This window comes from Periplaneta americana, chromosome 15 (genome assembly GCF_040183065.1).
Source record: "Periplaneta americana isolate PAMFEO1 chromosome 15, P.americana_PAMFEO1_priV1, whole genome shotgun sequence".
NCBI classification, from domain to species: domain Eukaryota; kingdom Metazoa; phylum Arthropoda; class Insecta; order Blattodea; family Blattidae; genus Periplaneta; species Periplaneta americana.
Window position 1 is genome coordinate 3,370,003 of NC_091131.1, and position 18,116 is coordinate 3,388,118.

At 31.4% G+C, this 18,116-nt stretch overlaps 1 protein-coding gene across 2 annotated transcripts in view; it reads left to right on the forward strand.

The window, feature by feature from the left end:
* Positions 1-18,116, forward strand: part of LOC138715801 (inositol polyphosphate 5-phosphatase K-like) — an 82,461-nt gene that overhangs the window by 46,573 nt on the left and 17,772 nt on the right. For both annotated transcript variants that reach the window (XM_069848886.1, XM_069848887.1), the window contains 5 exons: positions 2,407-2,554; positions 5,808-5,983; positions 7,397-7,621; positions 9,099-9,252; positions 16,278-16,415. In XM_069848886.1, the coding sequence (XP_069704987.1) occupies positions 2,407-2,554; positions 5,808-5,983; positions 7,397-7,621; positions 9,099-9,252; positions 16,278-16,415 (841 nt within the window). The remainder of the gene's footprint in view (positions 1-2,406; positions 2,555-5,807; positions 5,984-7,396; positions 7,622-9,098; positions 9,253-16,277; positions 16,416-18,116) is intronic.

Genomic DNA, 18,116 nt, shown 5'->3' on the forward strand with positions numbered 1-18,116 from the left:
GACAGGCAAAATGTCACATATTATAAAAAAAATAATGACAGACCTTCAACAATGGAATTACACGTACTAGAGATGTCAATTAAAGCGGTATGAGCAGCTGTGAGGCCAACAATGACAGAAAATGTAAAAATATGTCGTGTTCAGATTAATTTCCACGCTACTGTATCTTGTCTCACTGTGAAAAGAGAGAGAAAGGAGATATGTCTTACTTCGTCTGTATTGTTATGGCAATGGGCGAGTGGAGTGATGCCGTCCATCCATGCAGTGCGGAAGGGACTAGTTGATACATTCTGTTGCGCAAAATAAAATTACAAAATATCTCTCTTCGTACTGTGTAGTTCGGTCACTGAGCTTGTCTTTCAAGAAACTGAGTTCCGGCAGCCTGTACAATAACAAGATTTTAAAAGGAATCCTGAAAATTTACAACTCTCCTATAATCTCCACCCTCATTTGAAGGGAATTGGTTTTATTGCTACTGAGACAAGATAAACCTTACCAGGTATAGTAGTGTTAGTTACTATAGAAAGGAACAAAATGTTTAATTGCTTGCAAATTATTTAGAGTTCCAACCTAGATTTTTCTGTGTGTTTTAAGGAAATATAGGATATTGATGTGGATTTTTTTTTTTTTTTTTTTTTTTTTTTTCATAATTTTAAAATTCTACCATCTTCGAGAAATTCAAGGGCAAAGTTTTCATTACATGACCTTCAAATGTAGTTCAAGGTCATTATAGTGTTGTTGTGCAACATCTTTAAGTGTATTTCATAAGCTTCAAAATGACATCTTCAAGAGTCTTGTGGCTCAATTACGTGAGATATTTAAATTGCAACATTAAGGAGCAAGGTGAAAGTGGCTATTTCTTTTTTTTTTTTTTGGTTTGTTTTTTTTTTTTTAATTCAAATATTAATTTCAGTAGAGGTATTCGGTAGAAATTTTTAATACTTCACGAAATTAAATAAAAGCGCAAAATCTTGAAACCTGCAAAGTTTTATGACTGTCCAAGAGGGTCGGGTTGTGTCCTGTGTTGATTTGATATGGAGTGACTCCTATTTATCAAGCATTAGCTTGGAGAGACATGGGAAACCAAAAACTGGTCCATAGGATCGAATCCCGGCCTTTCCTAATATATTGGAGGTGTGGTAACCGGTACATCACCGTGCTTGGTTAATAAAATGTTGTTGTTTGTTGTTTTCTAATGCCAGGCATTTGACAATAAAGTCATTTGACCTTTTGCACTCCAATATTTTTCAAAGATATTATCATGGCCAGCCATTGAAGCACAGATTTTGAGGTATTCCGAATCCATTTCTTGGTTTGAGTTGCACAGTGGGCAGTTAGGGGACTGATATATTCCAATTCTATGCAGGTGTTTGGCCAAACAGTCATGGCCTGTTGCCAATCTAAATGCAGCTACAGACGATTTTCGTGGTAAATCGGGAATTAACTGTGGATTATGATGCAGAGAGTTCCATTTTTTCCCTTGAGACTGTGTCATCAAATTTTGTTTGTTGAAGTCTAAGTATGTGGATTTTATAAATCTTTTCACAGAGTAATACGTAGATTTAGTAACAGGTCTGTAAGTAGCAGTGCTGCCCTTCTTTGCTAAAGCATCCGCATTCTCGTTTCCCAGGATTCCACAATGGGATGGTATCCATTGGAATACAATTCTTTCATTGAGTGATATTAATTGAGAGAGCATTTTAGTTATTTCTGCTGTTTGAGATGAAGGTGTGTGTCTAGAGACTATTGATAGAATAGCTGCTTTGGAGTCTGACAATATAACTGCATTCCTAAATTTACTGATGTGGCATAGAAGATTGTTGAGACTTTCACTTATTGCAGTGATTTCTCCATCAAAACTTGTTGTTCCATATCCAAGAGATCTATAAAGTGAGAAGAGACAGCACGTAACACCTGCACCGGCACCTTATTCCCTGAAGATCAAGAATCCGTCTGTGCATAAATTAAGTCAATTTTGTGGAGGGTACCTAATATTAATTGTCTCTAAAGACAATTGTTTCATTATTTCAGTGTTTACTTCTGATTTCATTATTTCTTGTGTTAAATTTAGATTATGCTCTGTATTTAATAGTGTTAAAGGGTTTGGTTTAATTTGTAAGTTTTCTTTTAAATTCGGGACGTTGATTTTCTGTTTTAATTCTTGAACAATGGATATGAAACTTTTTTTAGTTTTCAATCTACAGAGAGGACTGTATGAATGCCAATTGTTTCCTGGTAATCTGATAAGTTTTCATATTGAATCAGTGCTTTTTCTTCTATTATCATTTTGATGCTGTTAATATTAGTGAGGAATCTCATAGAATATATTGGAGTTGTTTTGATTCCACCGCTTAATAAAATGTAAAACAGTGAAAAAATAACACTGATATTGTGTGTGATGTGCAGGGATGTGCTGGCGACGCGGGACTATGTGAAGGTGAAAACGATCCGCCTGCAGGGGCTGCTACTCAGTCTGTTCTGTCTGCGCAAGCACCTGCTGCACCTGCGCGACATCGAGACGCAGTACACGCGGACCGGCTTTGGGGGTATGTGGGTATGTACATTCTCCGTCACTTCAGCTCAGTTGGATGACGAGCTAAATATGGGAAATGCCTATTATTATTCAGTTGAGAAGCTTTTATCATCCAGTCTGCTCTAAAAAAATTTGAAAGTTAGAATTTATAAAACAGTTATATTACCGGTTGTTCTTTATGGTTGTGAAACTTGGACTCTCACTTTGAGAGAGGAACAGATGTTAAGGGTGTTCGAGAATAAGGTGCTTAGGAAAATATTTGGGGTAAGAGGGATAAAGTTACAGGGGAATGGAGAAAGTTACACAACGCAGAACTGCACGCATTGTATTCTTCACCTGACATAATTAGGAACATTAAATCCAGACGTTTGAGATGGGCAGGGCATGTAGCATGTATGGGCAAATCTAGAAATGCATATAGAGTGTTAGTTGGGATGCCGAAGGGAATAAGACCTTTGGGGAGGCCGAGACGTAGATTGAAGGATAATATTAAAATGGATTTGAGGGAAATAGGATATGATGGTAGAGACTGGATTAATCTTGCTCAGGATAGGGACCAATGGTGGTCTTATGTGAGGGCGGCAATGAACCTGCTGTAAGTAAGTAAGTGTCATTTATATATTTTGTTACTGTTGCTCGAAGGTATTTGAATTTTTCTATCTTTTCAATGGATGAATTTCCAATGTTTATATTTCCATTTCGTGCTATGTTCTCGTCACGAGACATAATCATATATTTTGTTTTTTCGGGGTTTACTTCCAAGCCTATTTCCTTACTTGCTTCAAATAAAATTCCCGTGTTTTCCCTAATTGTTTGCGGATTTTCTCCTAACATATTCACGTCATCCGCATAGACAAGAAGCTGATGTAACCCGTTCAATTCCAAACCCTGTCAGTTATCCTGGACTTTCCTAATGGAATATTCTAGAGCAAAGTTAAAAAGTAAAGGTGATAGTGCATCACCCTGCTTTAGCCCGCAGTGAATTGGAAAAGCGTCAGACACAGACAGAAACTGGCCTATACAGACTCTGCTATAAGTTTCACTGACATGCATTTTAATTAGTCGAACTAGTTTCTTGGGAATACCAAATTCAATAAGAATATTATATAAAACTTCTCTTAACCGAGTCATATACCATTTTGAAAACTTTGTGTAACTGATGTACTGTGTCAGTTTCAACTACCATGCAACAATCCTCATCAAACCACGGTTTCTCTTTCTTAATTTCATAATAGCCTATGCTCTGCTCAGCTGCAATTTTTGATATTATCTCTGATATTGTCCCACATGCTATTAATATCTAATTGCTCCTTAATTTCGTCGGAACTTCCTGAAGTGGCAAATTTTGCTTGCGACCGGGTATTTCCTACGAAATGCCATGACTTTTTTTTTTTTTTTTTTCAATATTGATTTCCATGTCGTATTTTGTAATGATAAACACTCCACATTTCTCGTGAAAAACAACAACTGAATAGACTACAGTGGACTATAGTGGACTTTATGTTGTCAGCAAACAGCTGGATACATTAAGAAGATTGATGGATTTTGTAATGATCATATTTAGATTATGCCCTGAATACTCAAGCTCATCTCCATTGCATGCAATTAGGGCTAAACTGTCAAACTGTAAATTTCGACTGATAGAGATTGAACCATGACGCGTCTATTTCCAATCTTTAATAATTTTGTTCATATAATTGATGAAAAGTAATGGAGATAGGCCACAGCCTTGTTATATATTATAGTAAATGCTGTAAAACATTAATTTTGGAAATTGGAATGTTTGTGCAAGATCACGAACGTGATCCAAGAAAGAACAGATTTAATTATGCACAAAGAAAATACTTGCATGACTTTTGTCAATTGCAAAGACAAACTGAGAGGGTCGAGAGATACCATAAGCACTGCCATCTGGAACCACCAATCAAAAATGTAGTACTGTGATCCACGCTACCAGTGGAGGGTTAATAAAGAAATTTTGACAGTTTTTTTTTTTTTTTGTACAAACACGTAGAATTCACTGACAACAATGAACGAAAAGCATAGACATTTACAAAACACCATGGCAGTTAGGTATCCGTATTGTGTAAGAAAATGCAGTTTGAAGTTCTTTCCAGGAAGATGTAAACCAGGGTTGGGCAGAATTATGCACTCTGTGCTTGCACGGTGTACTACGAGTGTGCTTATAGAGTGCACGAAAACCGGTTTATTCAAGTTGCGGTATGTACTGTATGTTTCAAAAGAAAATGTTATTCTACGAGGCTAAATAAGAACACAAAATAATGAAACACTTCCTTAAACACAAAATAAAACATGCCTGTTGCACATTAATTCATATTACTCAATTTCTCAAGATTTGGAGAAACTGTATTAGCACCAGCTATGCGAAGAACTGCCGTTAAAAGCCCATCATTTCTTGTTTGAGATTTGTTTATTTTCGTAATAGAAAATAACTGTTCACATCTATAAGTGGAACCAAATAAACACAAAACTTTCTCATACAGCTTATGCAGATTTTGAAAGCGTCCTCTTGGGAATCTGTCATTAGATTAGATTAGATTTAACAGGGGTGTTCCTTCCGGCCCAAGCACTGCGACCTATAAGATCTATTGCACATCCCCGTCGTTCATCCCTTCCAGTCCAAAAGTTTCAAGTTCTTGATGAACTGTATCAAACTTTGGACTGGGACCTTTGAGATCTCTTCAAGTTTTGGAAAGTGATTCCCAAAAAAGAGAAGGGAATCCGTCATAAGACTGCATAAGACTCGACCTTGAATCATATTTCGCTCGCATCTCTCGATCACATCGCAGTTCAATCAATTCACACTATAATGAAGGGGGGACGTTATCAATAATCAGTTGGAATCAGAACATGTAGCAAAAATACGCAAATCCATTTCCAGGCAATCTAAATCGTGGAACCTTGATGTAAATTCCTCTAATAGACCAGCTAGGATATATGCATAGATTTCGAAATTTTCATTGTTCAAAATTCTGTGCACTTAGATAAGGACGGGAAATTATATATTTCGCCCTTTTGCATTTGAGGTATCCATAACAGCAATTTCTCCTTAAAAGCTGCAGTTCTACCTGCAAATTGTGTATTAAGAATTTCTTTTCCCTGAAGTCCTAAATTTAGCTCGTTTAAAAGCTGTAAGATCTGTTATAGCTGCTGGCACACTACAGCGCGCTGCAGCGCTCGCACTTGGAATGCCCCGTGCGCACGGAGGGCAAATGCACTCAAACGCCCATCGCTGATGTAAACAATGTTGCAGGGGAACAAGGGAGCGGTGACCATCCGTCTAAGCATATATGGCTGTTCCGTGTGCCTTGTGAACTGCCACCTGACCCCGCACGACCACCTGCTGCAGGAGCGAATCACTGACTACAACAACATCATAAGGGCGCAGATATTCCGTGCCAAGGAGACTAGCAACATCTTTTTCCATGAGTGAGTACACATGTGCAGAATGCCTGCCTCTTACTGGGCTCACGATCCACACGTTGAAAACTCTTGTAGTTGTTAATTTACAATTCATGTTGGAAAATGTTCAGCTAAGCCTCGTGTTAATAACAAATATCAAAATATGATTAATTATTATTCAGTCAATATGGCTTAAGCATTGCATTACATATGAAAGAAAAACATATGAGAAAAATATTGATGTGTTACATCCTATTTAATCTTGATACAAACGTTTTCGCCCCTAATGGGGCATCTTCAGGTACAAATATAAGTATCATCTAAAAACAATTACAATACAAGCTTACATTTGAAACTGCCTTTACTAGAATAAAGTATGACATGGTGACTATGTTATCTATACCAACATTAATTGTCCTGTCAAAATTAAAAACAAATTCATTTTAAAACAATGTGAATGTGCTTAGCCATGCTAAGTAGATCCCTTGTATGGTATCTCAGATGTATTGTGTTGTCAATAAAATCATTAAAAATACTAAAACTGTACAGATTAAAATCTAATATTATCAAATGTGGAGTCATAAAGCATGTATAACTAATTTCGTGGAGCAAAATGTTCAATGCTCTCGTATAACATCATGCTAATCTAATCATCATACATGAGTTGTTGAACAGAAGGGATGTGTTTTTGCCCGTAATTGGTCTAATGGAATAAACTGCACGAAATTAGTTATACACGCTTTTATGACTCCACATTTGATAATATTAGATTTTAATTTGTATAGTTTTAGTATTTTTAATGATTTTATTGACAACACAATACATTTGAGATACCATACAAGGGATCTACTTAGTATGGCTAAGCACATTCACATTGTTTTAAAATGAATTTCTTTTTAATTTTGACAGGACAATTAATATTGATATGGATAATTGAGGGAGGTGGGATATGATGATAAAGAATGGATTAATTTTGCTCAGGATAGGGACCGATGGCGGGCTTATGTGAAGGCGGCAATGAACCTCTGGGTTCCTTAAAAGCCAGTGAGTAAGTAAGTAAGTATAGATAATATAGTCACTATGTCATACTTTATTCTAGTCAAGGCAGTTTCAAATGTAAGCTTGTATTGTAATTGATTTTAGATGATACTTATATTTGTACCTGAAGATGCCCCATTAGGGGCGAAAACGTTTGTATTAAGATTAAATAGGATGTAACACATCATTATTTTTTCTCATATGTTTTTCTTTCATATGTAATGCAATGCTTATGCCATATTGACTGAATAATAATTAATCATATTGTGATATTTGTTATCTTGTAGTTGTTATTCAGATTGTCACTGTTACTACTGTGCATTCGTTCCTTATGTCTTGCTTAGTACAGTTGGACAATGAATGAGATAAAACTGCTTTCTCACGATGTATTGTTTCCCGCAGCTATGTGTTCTGGATTGGGGACTTGAACTTCCGCCTGGCGGACGGCATCAATGCTGAAGAGATAGATCGCCTCATCAAGAAGGGCGAGCTGACGCGGTTGTTGGAGAAAGACCAGCTCCGCCAGGCGATGAGCAGCGGGGAGGCGTTCAGCGAGCTTACCGAGCAGCTGCCCACGTTTGCACCCAGCTACAAGTTCGAGTTCCATTCCTCACAGTATGATCTCAAGTGAGTGCCAATCACTTGGAACTGCGTTTGTAAGTTGCTGACGAACTAATGAACATTCATACTGTGGCATACAGGATGGGATACTGGATTAGAATGTAGTCCAGAGACTAAAACTCAAAATTAATACTTCTCCTAATTGTACAAGTTTGATAACAGGTCACGGTAATATAAAATCAAATTTATACAATTATAAAATTATAGACAACCCTATGTGCACTTGTAATACAGCAGAACAACCAGTGGATCACCTTATATTCGATTTTAAATAATTAATAGAGCAGGAGAGAGAAACTTTGAAAGCAAAAGTTCTACGGTTAGAAAATTGGCCAGTCAACAAAAATAAACTGATCTCAGAATACACCACAAACTTCATTAAATTTGCTAATAGTATAGATTTTAACAAGTTACAATGAAAAGAATAATTTGTATATCCATCATCTTGTAAGAAAGTAACTGTAATATTTGAAGGATACACGGGAAAAACGATCAAGGTCCATCAAAAATCGAAATTGAGTTAATAATGCTATCTTATAGTGGAAAGGAAGTACTATCATGTGGTCTAGCTAGTAATAAGAAATCATTGTTCTTGACATTCCACTACGTCAATTTCTATTAAATACAGACGTAACAAAGTATTAAGTGCTTAAACTTTAAAATTCGTTTTTCTCGAAACTTTCTAAAATGGACCTTGATCGCTATTCCTGTGTACCCTTCATTTAGTTAACTGTAGCATGTATACCAAGTTAATATCATTGCATGTAATATTACTCTGTAGTAATGGAGCATGGAGGTTGAGTTAATAAAATAAAAAAAAAAAAAGGGACAAGTTATGTTAATAATAAATTATTATTACTATTGTTTAAGTAAATAAATTATTACTATCATTGTTTAAATAAATAATAAATTATTATTATTATTATTATTATTATTTAATTTTTATCATCATCATCCATAATCACCCATCATCTATCATCATCCATCACCTGTCATCATTATCTATGTTCATCATCCATCATTTGTCATCCTTCACCAACATCCATCATCCATTATCATTATCATCATCATTATCATCCATTATCCTTCATAATCATCTATCATCCTTCACCAATATCCATTATCTCTCATCCATCATCATCCATTACTTGGCCTCGGTAGCATAATCTGTATAACGCTGGCTTTCTATGCTCGAGGTTGCGGGTTTGATCCCGGCCGAGGTCGATTGCATTTAAGTGTGTTCAAATGCGACAGGCTCATGTCAGTAGATTTACTGGCATGTAAAAGAACTCCTGCGGGACAAAATTCTGGCACACCGGCAACGCTGATAACCTCTGCAGTTGTGAGCGTCGTTAAATAAACCATAAATTAAAAAAAAAATTTAAATCATCATCTATGTTCATTTTCATCATCCTTCACCAACATCCTTTCCATTATCATCATCATCACATGTAGCTTTTCATGTAGAATGTTGTGATTGCAGACGCCGGCCCTCATGGACTGATCGCATCCTGTTCAAAGTGAATGCCAACGTGTACGAAAACTTGACACTGCAGGCGGAGCAGGTGTTGTACAGGAGTGCGCAGGACTATGTGCAGAGCGACCACAAGCCTGTCATGGGCGAGTTCGTCATCAAGGTATGTGGCCATGATATTTCCTACAAAATCTGGATCTCGCATACACTGATTACATAGTCATACTAAACAATGGACATACATAGATGAAAGTTATGTGACGATAGACATTGTACGATGCGCTGGATGTGATAACTAGGGCTAGTATTGTTAGGTAAATACATATTTTATTTTCACTGTAATAGAAACTCGTAATTGTGTTTTAAGCTTTGGACAAGGTCACCTGAGCATATACTTTAAATGTTATTTCACATAAAAACACATATTTTGATTTTTTTTAAATTTAAATATATATTTTCAAATCTTATATATAAAAGTCAATGTGGCCATGTATGTATGTATGTATGTATGTATGTATGTATGTATGTATGTATGTATGTATGTATGTATGTATGTATGTATGTATGTATGTACTCTATACAAATCTACAGGCTTTGACCGATATTTGCCAAAGTTTGCACATTTAACCTTCATAACTCAGAGAAGAACATTAAAATTGTGCATATGGACGTTAAATTAATTAAGAAATAAAAAATAAAAATAAATGTGATCAAACATTCATGTATAATATTAAAATGCAGTCTTCTATAGTCAATTGTTTTTTATTATTGTCTGTTGTATTCAACATCGGCTTTCATGAGGCCATGGAAATTATAACACGAAATTAAATAACATTGTTGATACACATCATGAAGGCTAAAACTATATAATTAATGCAATAAGTACCTTTACGCAGTCCAGGATCATATTATGAATTTCTCGATGCAATTGTAGATAGTTAGCAGACTGTGTTTTGTCAAACTTAATTCCTGAATTCTTTGAAACTACAAGGATTGCTACCATATAAATTAATACTTAACACTGAATCACCAATAGTACTATTGCGAAATATTGACCCACCAAAATTATGCAATGGAACAAGAATTGGTGTGAAAAAAACTCATTCAAAACGTAATAATAGAAGTGACAATATTAACTGGCGAAACGAAAGGAGATGATGTTTTTATCCCACGCATTCCTATGATACCCACTAACATGCCTTTCGATTTTAAGTAACAGCAATTTCAGTGCAACCAGCATTTTTAATGGCCATGTTAAAATTAAGCTGAAGGAGAGTCGCTCAAAGTTGCAGACATTAACTTAAAAACTCCGTGTTTTTCACATTCTCAACTATATTTTATAAAAATAAGTAGGAAAAAAAAAAGATTTTACACACATCAAAAATCAATTCAGTGATACTTTTGTCATATTGCTAATTTAGCATGTGAATATACGTAAGGCGACTGAAAATAACACTGTATTAATTATAAAATATGTCTCTCAAAATATTGTTGTTCATGTCCGAAAATGTGTTACTGCGAAATTCTAACTGTATAATCACGTTGCCAATGTAGTTTGTTTGCATTGTGGAAATAACACGCTCTTTTTTTAAAAAAAAAAAACAGTATACGTCTCTCAGAATATTAGACTTCACGTTAAAAAATGACTTACTGCGAGTTTATATTGTATCTATATTTTCTGTGTACAAAATAAGAATTAATATAATATGTTCTGAATTTGTGAGATATAGTTTCTCAAGTCATATTAAAAAAAAATAACCGTACAGCAGTCAACGGGTAAAAAATCTTCCAATATAAATTAAATTATATACGTATATATTGGTATGACCGATAGAGAGAAAGATTTTGGCTCTCGATGACATCCTAACGGGTTCAGACTGGGAACAAGGGAATTCCTGTTTATCGTCAGCTGTCTCTGAAATTCAAGTGAAAGCACACACAGACATGAAATTACGTGAAATGCACAGCTTCAGATCAGTGTACAGATCTTATAATTATTTTATCTCTGCCTCTGTGAAGGTTGTAATGCTTTTTAATGCGTTGACTCCCATGACTGAAATAAGCCACCACAGAGATAAAATGTAAGATATGTAGAACATTGATACAATGCTAAGTGGGCCTATAGAGACTGAGGGGTGTGTTTTTGTTTTGCTGAACTTCAAGACAATGCTATTTCATTTAATGTTTGTGTGACTGTGTTCGTTTGGTTTTACTTTATTTATAGTTTGATTTTTTATTATTTTATTTGTATTTCTGGTGATGTGGAAGACAAGGGCTCATGGCCGAAATTACGTCAAAATTAAATAAATAAATAAATAAATAAATAAAAATTAATTAATTAAATTAAAATAAGCAGATAAATAAATAAATTAAAATTACATTAAATAATTAATTAATTAAATTAAATTAAAATAAATAAATTAATAAAATAAATAAATAAATAAAAATTAAATTAAATTAAAATAAATAAATAAATAAATTTAAAGTAAATAAAATAAAATAAAATAAATAATTAAATGAATAAATAAAATAAAATTAAATTAAATTAAAATAAATAAATAAATTTAAATTAAATTAAATAAATAAATAAATAAAATAAATTAAATTAAAATAAATAAATAAACATAAAATAAATAAATAATTAAGTAAATAAGTAAATAAATTTAAATTAAATGAAATAAATAAATAAATTTAAATTAAATTGAATTAAATTAAATTAAATTAAAATAAGTAAATATATAAAGCAAATTAAATTAAATTAAAATAAATGAATTAAATTAAATAAATTTATATTAAATTAAAATAAATTGAAATAAATTAAAATAAATAAATAAATTTAAATTAAATAAAATAAATAAATAAATTAAATAAATTAAATTCAATTCAATTAAATTAAAATAAATACATAAACTTAAATAAAATAAAATAAATAAATAAATAAATAAGTAATTAAGTAAATAAGTAAATAAATTTAAATTAAATGAAATAAATAAATAAATTTAAATTAAATTGAATTAAATTAAATTAAATTAAAATAAGTAAATATATAAGGCAAATTAAATTAAATTAAAATAAATAAATTAAATAAATTTAAATTAAATTAAATTAAATTAAATTAAAATAAATTAAAATAAATTGAAATAAATTAAAATAAATAAATAAATTTAAATTAAATAAAATAAATAAATAAAATAAATTAAATTCAATTAAATTAAAATGAATAAATAAACTTAAATTAAATAAAATAAATAAATAAATAACTAATTACGTAAATAAGTAAATAAATTTAAATTAAATGAAATATTTAAATAAATTTAAATTAAATTGAATTAAATTAAATTAAGTAAATATATAAAGTAAATTAAATTAAATTAAAATAAATGAATTAAATTAAACTAAATTAATAAATAAATATTGAATTGAATTGAATTAAATAAGTAAATTTAAATAAAATAAATAAATAAATAGAAATAAATTAAACTAAATTAAAATTAATAAATGAATAAAATAAAATAAAATTAAATTAAAATAAATAAATTTAAATTAAATAAATGGACAAATAAATTTAAATTAAATTAACTTAAAAGTAAAATTAAAATTAAAAATTTAAAATTTAATTTAAAAATTTAAATTTAAAAAATTTAAAATTAAAAAATTTAAAATTTTAACAATTTAAATTTTAAAAATGTAAAATTTAAAAATGTAAAATTTAAAATTTAAAAATTAAAATTTAAAAATTTAGAAATTATAAATTAAAAATTAAAAAATTAAAATTTAAAAATTAAAAATTAATAAATTAAAAATTAAAAATTGAATTAGAATTTAAATTTAAATTTAAAATCTAAATTAAAATAAATAAATGAATTTAAATAAAATAAATAAATAAATTTAAATTAAATTAAATTAAAGTAAATTAAACTAAATTAAAATGAATTAAAATAAATAAATAAGTAATTAAATAAATAAATAAATTTAAATTAAATAAAATAAAATAAATAAATAAATAAAATTGAATTGAATTAAATAAATAAATTTAAATAAAATAAATAAATAAGTAAGTAAATATAATTAAATTAAATTAAATTTAAATAAATAAATAAAATTAAATTAAATTAAAATACATAAATTCAAATTAAATAAATAAATTTAAATTAAATTAAAATTTAAATTTAAAATTGAATTTAAAAATTTAAAAATTAAAAATTTAAAAATTAAAAATTTAAAAATTAAAAATATAATAATTTTTAAAAATTAAAATTTAAAAATTTAAAATTTAAATTTTAAGAATTTAAAATTAAAAAATTTAAATTTAAAAAAATTTAAAAATGTAAAATTTAAGGTTTTAAAAATTTAAAATTAAAAATTAAAAAATTTAATAATTAAAGATTTAAAAATTAAAAATTTAAAATTTAAACATTAAAATTTAAAAATTAAAAATTAATAAATTTAAAATTTAAAATTAAATTAGAATTTAAATTTAAATTTAAAATTTAAATTAAAGTTAATAATTATATTAAATAAATAAATAAAATAAAATAAAATTAAATTAAATTAAAAGGAAACAAATAAATGAATAGGTAAATAAATAAATAAATAAATAAATAATCTCAGTTACTATAATTCTTCAGCAATTGGCATGATAATATAATTTATACAGGTGAGTACTGATTATTGTTTACATTCATATAAAATAATTGAAACATAATTTTAAATATTATTCCTTTTTTTGTCACATATTTTCTCCATTTTTAGCACATAAAAAATAAATATTTTCCTGATTTTTGGCACCTGAAAATCCGAGCCTCAGTAATTACTGTTCTCCAAATGTTCTTAGAACAGTCCAATGCCATACCTCAACCTCGCGGCTATTACATCCTGGATTTTGTTCATCAAATTCAAATTTCTTTCTCCTTGTTGACAGTTTTGTCAGGTCATTTATTACCCATTTACGAAAATCTGGTATTACACTTCCTGTGTCACGGACAAGCTGACAAACTGAAAGAAATGTCTTGCATTTGGGACATTCCTACCTGGAAGTCTTTCATCATACAGTCGTCGAGCATCACGAAAGTTGTAGCATGATTCTCCGTAAATTAAAATCATGTCAAGATAGTTGTGCTCTGAAAATGTTGGCATATTTTGTAATACAGGGAAATTACATCAGGTTTTAAGTCAAATATTTGCGAAACACTATGGTTGAAATATGTTTGTGCTTATCATGAATCGAAAGAAAAACTCTGAAAGTTTACTTTTCCATTGTTGTAACTTTGGCACATTTAAACAGACTGCAGCACAAGCATAGTTTTCAAAATGGTCTATACAGCAGAAGCATTTGCAGTTTTGGAATATGAGAAGTCATTTTCCTTTGTTACCATACAGCGTGCATTCCAGAGACAATACCCTGGAACTTCACCAAAGCATTCTGCGATGGTGTCGTCAATTTAAGGCAACTGTGACCGGTATGTTATTCCTCGATATGCTGCACATTTGATTTACAATGATGCAGATGGCTAGAAAAATCTATCAGTATATCAAATTAGTTTTATGTGATAACATTGCAATATATTGTAAATGAAAACTCACGTTTCACTATCTCCTGGTATTTTGAAGAAACATTTTGTGGGATGGCTACTCCTATTTTCGCAATTGGGATACTCGCAATATGTGCAATCGTTGCAATGTTACAGATACAAACAAGAATTGTATAATTAAAATTCAAAATGTCTTCCTTAAAATGTATATTCAAGACTAACAACTTAAACCAGGAGCATGCATGTTAATTTCACATTTCCAAGAGTCTAAATTTAGTGGCATAATGTTGGTAAGAAACAATGCTAGAGCTCTCAGTGGAGGCTGCTTAGAGTTGGAAGCAATTAACAGGAAAAAGATTGGATTGGACCCCTCTCTTCTATTATAGCCCTCTAAGGCCCAATTGTATGAAACTCCCTGACTAAAGATCAACTTTGATCGAAGATCGGAAAGTGAACCGAGTTCAGACACTTCTTCTATTGTATAAAACTTTTCTGCGATCAAATTACCTTGGTTCAAATGCGATCTAAATTCACGTGAAAAGGACTTGGCAACATCGCATAAACAGGCGAAGTATGTGATGCGCGGACCATGTTGTACAGGTTTGTTCAGTGTCGCCAATCTAGCGATTTTAACTCTTTTTCAATGGCAATTTCTTTCAACTTTTATATTGCTTAAATAGGGATTTAGCGACCTTTTTAGCACCCCATAGTGACAAAATTTAATCTTTCTTTGTTGATAATGAGAAATCTAGCGACTTTCCAACTACATTTTGGCGACTTTCCGTACACTCTGTTGGAGACACTGGTTTGTTTTGTGCATTGTAAATAATGGCGGACAATAAGAAGAAGGTCGACCGTTCTCGAAATTGTTATCATGTTATTGGTGTTTGATACTGCCAAATATAATAAAGCTTTATAAAACGACAATTTTCGTTTAGTAATACAGTTAATTGAAAATTTATGAATGTACCTATCATATCCATTAATAATTAATGGTTGTTTTAGACATAATATAATTGTGTTGTTGTTGTTTTCTAATGCCAGGCATTTGACAATGAAGTCATTTGACCTCTTGCACTCCAATATTTTTCAAAGATATTATCATGACCAGCCACTGAAGCACAGATTTTGAGATGTTCTGAATCCATTTCTTGGTTTGAGTTGCACAATGGACAGTTAGGGGACTGATATATTCCAATTCTATGTAGGTGTTTGGCCAATAATATAATTATAATTATAGGTTATGTTATTTGATACTGCTGAACACGATAAAGCCTTGTAAATTATAAGGATGTTTGTGTATAAAGGCAAGAAATTGAAAATTATATATATATATATATATATATATATATATATATATATATATTTACGTACCATATCTATTAATATTAATAATAATGGTTATTCTTTATACAGAATCTGCCATTCGTATATTTCAAACTGAAAAGAAATAACTGAACTTGGATCATCCAACTTAATCGGAGAAATTTCTTCAGTCAAAGTTGACTTTAGTTAAAGACAAAATAATCTCAGATTAGACTTTATACAACACAAAATTCCAAGTTCAGCTAGAACGAGGATCAATTTAACCTCTGATCTAAGATTAAATGGTTTATACAATCGGCCCTTAGTTATATGGTAACATTGGGCATTGCAGGTGTTCAGTGACTATTACGAGCGCGTGGTGGAGTTCCTGCCCGTGGAGCCCTGGTACCTGGACGAGGAGAACTCGGCGTCCTACACGCTGTCAGGAGACGTGCAGCCCACTCTCTGGGACTGGATCGGAGTCTTTAAGGTCAGCAGTTCTCGTCTTATTTCTGTTCTTCTCCTCTCAGTCCTGTGTCGTGACACAAGTGGGTGTCCAGATGTGCCTGTCTCATGCTTTATTCTACAACAGTGATTAATTCAGTGGATAGGTGGTGGGGGGAGGGGAAATTCCAGGATGTTCCCCCTGAAGATTTCAAACTGAAAAAAAAAGTAATTTTTACAATAATGTAATTCAATTTGGTATGACTCTTCAGTAACTAAAATAAATTCTGTTATGCGTATTTTCACATAGTTGTTTTCTTCAAGGTTGATGGTCTGCTGGTCGATCTTGATTGGTTGAAATATTGTGCCGTTTTAGTTTTGGCACACACTTCCTTTCTTTCTTTTCTTTTTTTTTATTCTTGTTATATTCTTTTTTTATTATTAGTAACCCCTACTTTTCATAGGTGGCTTCCTTCCCCTCCATTTTTAGTCTTTCTTCCTCCTGTAGATAGCTTGTTTTATTTCCGCCATTCTTGGTCTCCCTTTTCTCGCGTATAAGGAGCGAATTTAAGTTATCACGTGACAGGCACTTTGTTTTTCATTGGCCATTTTTGCTTTCATTTTTTCTTTAGCGTCGGTTTTCCTGGGGGAGAATTTCGACATGTTCAGTTTGGGGGAGACTCTCGCAGAGTAAGTTGGACGAGAGCTGTGGTTTGGGGACTTAACGACTACCTGCGATGGGATGACAGAGTAGTCAGCACTCGAACGGGGATTGTGATTTATTATGGATAAAGACGTAGCCAAGCTACAGAGCAGTGTGCTGTGTGATTATGGAAGAATGAGTGTTGAAGAGAGAGCATTGTTGTGTTGGTTTCGAGGCTAGTCTACCAAGGATCGTAACAGGTTTTTATAGATCAATAATGTTAAGTTTATTGTGATTAATAGAAGGAGTTTGATTTCATATGGAGTATGAGATTATAAGCTGGCATTCGTCAAGCGGTGCTACATTGGTTGTATTTGGTTTTGGTAATAGTGATTTCTGCCATATCAGACAAGTTAGGACTTGTCTAGCTAGCTACTTATGATTACAATCTGGGAGTACAGATGGCATTACTAGTATGTGTATTGGTGAATGCCAGTTCAGTGACCTTCAGTAACAAGCCAGGGTCAATGTGCTGGTGAATTATCAGTGATTGTATTTTTACTGGAGACCTTGGTTCATTTCCATTTTTCTATAGTGTTATTAATAAATGTGAATAGAGAGAGTTGATGATTTATATGGAATGTTTTCTTTGTAACACCTTACCAAACAGACAGTCGACCCTATCATACCTTTCGACGGCAGGGTAATACTATATTGTTTAAGTATTGTTTACTTATCATTTTTACCTACTATTCAAAGTAGACAGAGGCCGACCGTTGCAATATAAACTGTTCGAATATTCAGTCTTGATTGTTACAGTTAAAAAGTTAAAGTGTGCTCAGGGTGAAAAAAAAATCATGATTTTTTTTTAAATTAAAATCAAAATCAGTGATTTAAATAAAATTTTCTTTAATTCAATAAAATTTGAAAGACATGTTGGTTCAGAAAAGTGTGAATACAATTAATAATTATATATAATAAATTTTCAGTCAAATACACTTTTCAATTTGTGAGGTCTAAAACATGTAATGTCGGGTGAAACACGCCCCCTTGTCTGGATGCAAACAACTGAACAACTATACAACTATGGCATTCACCACGACG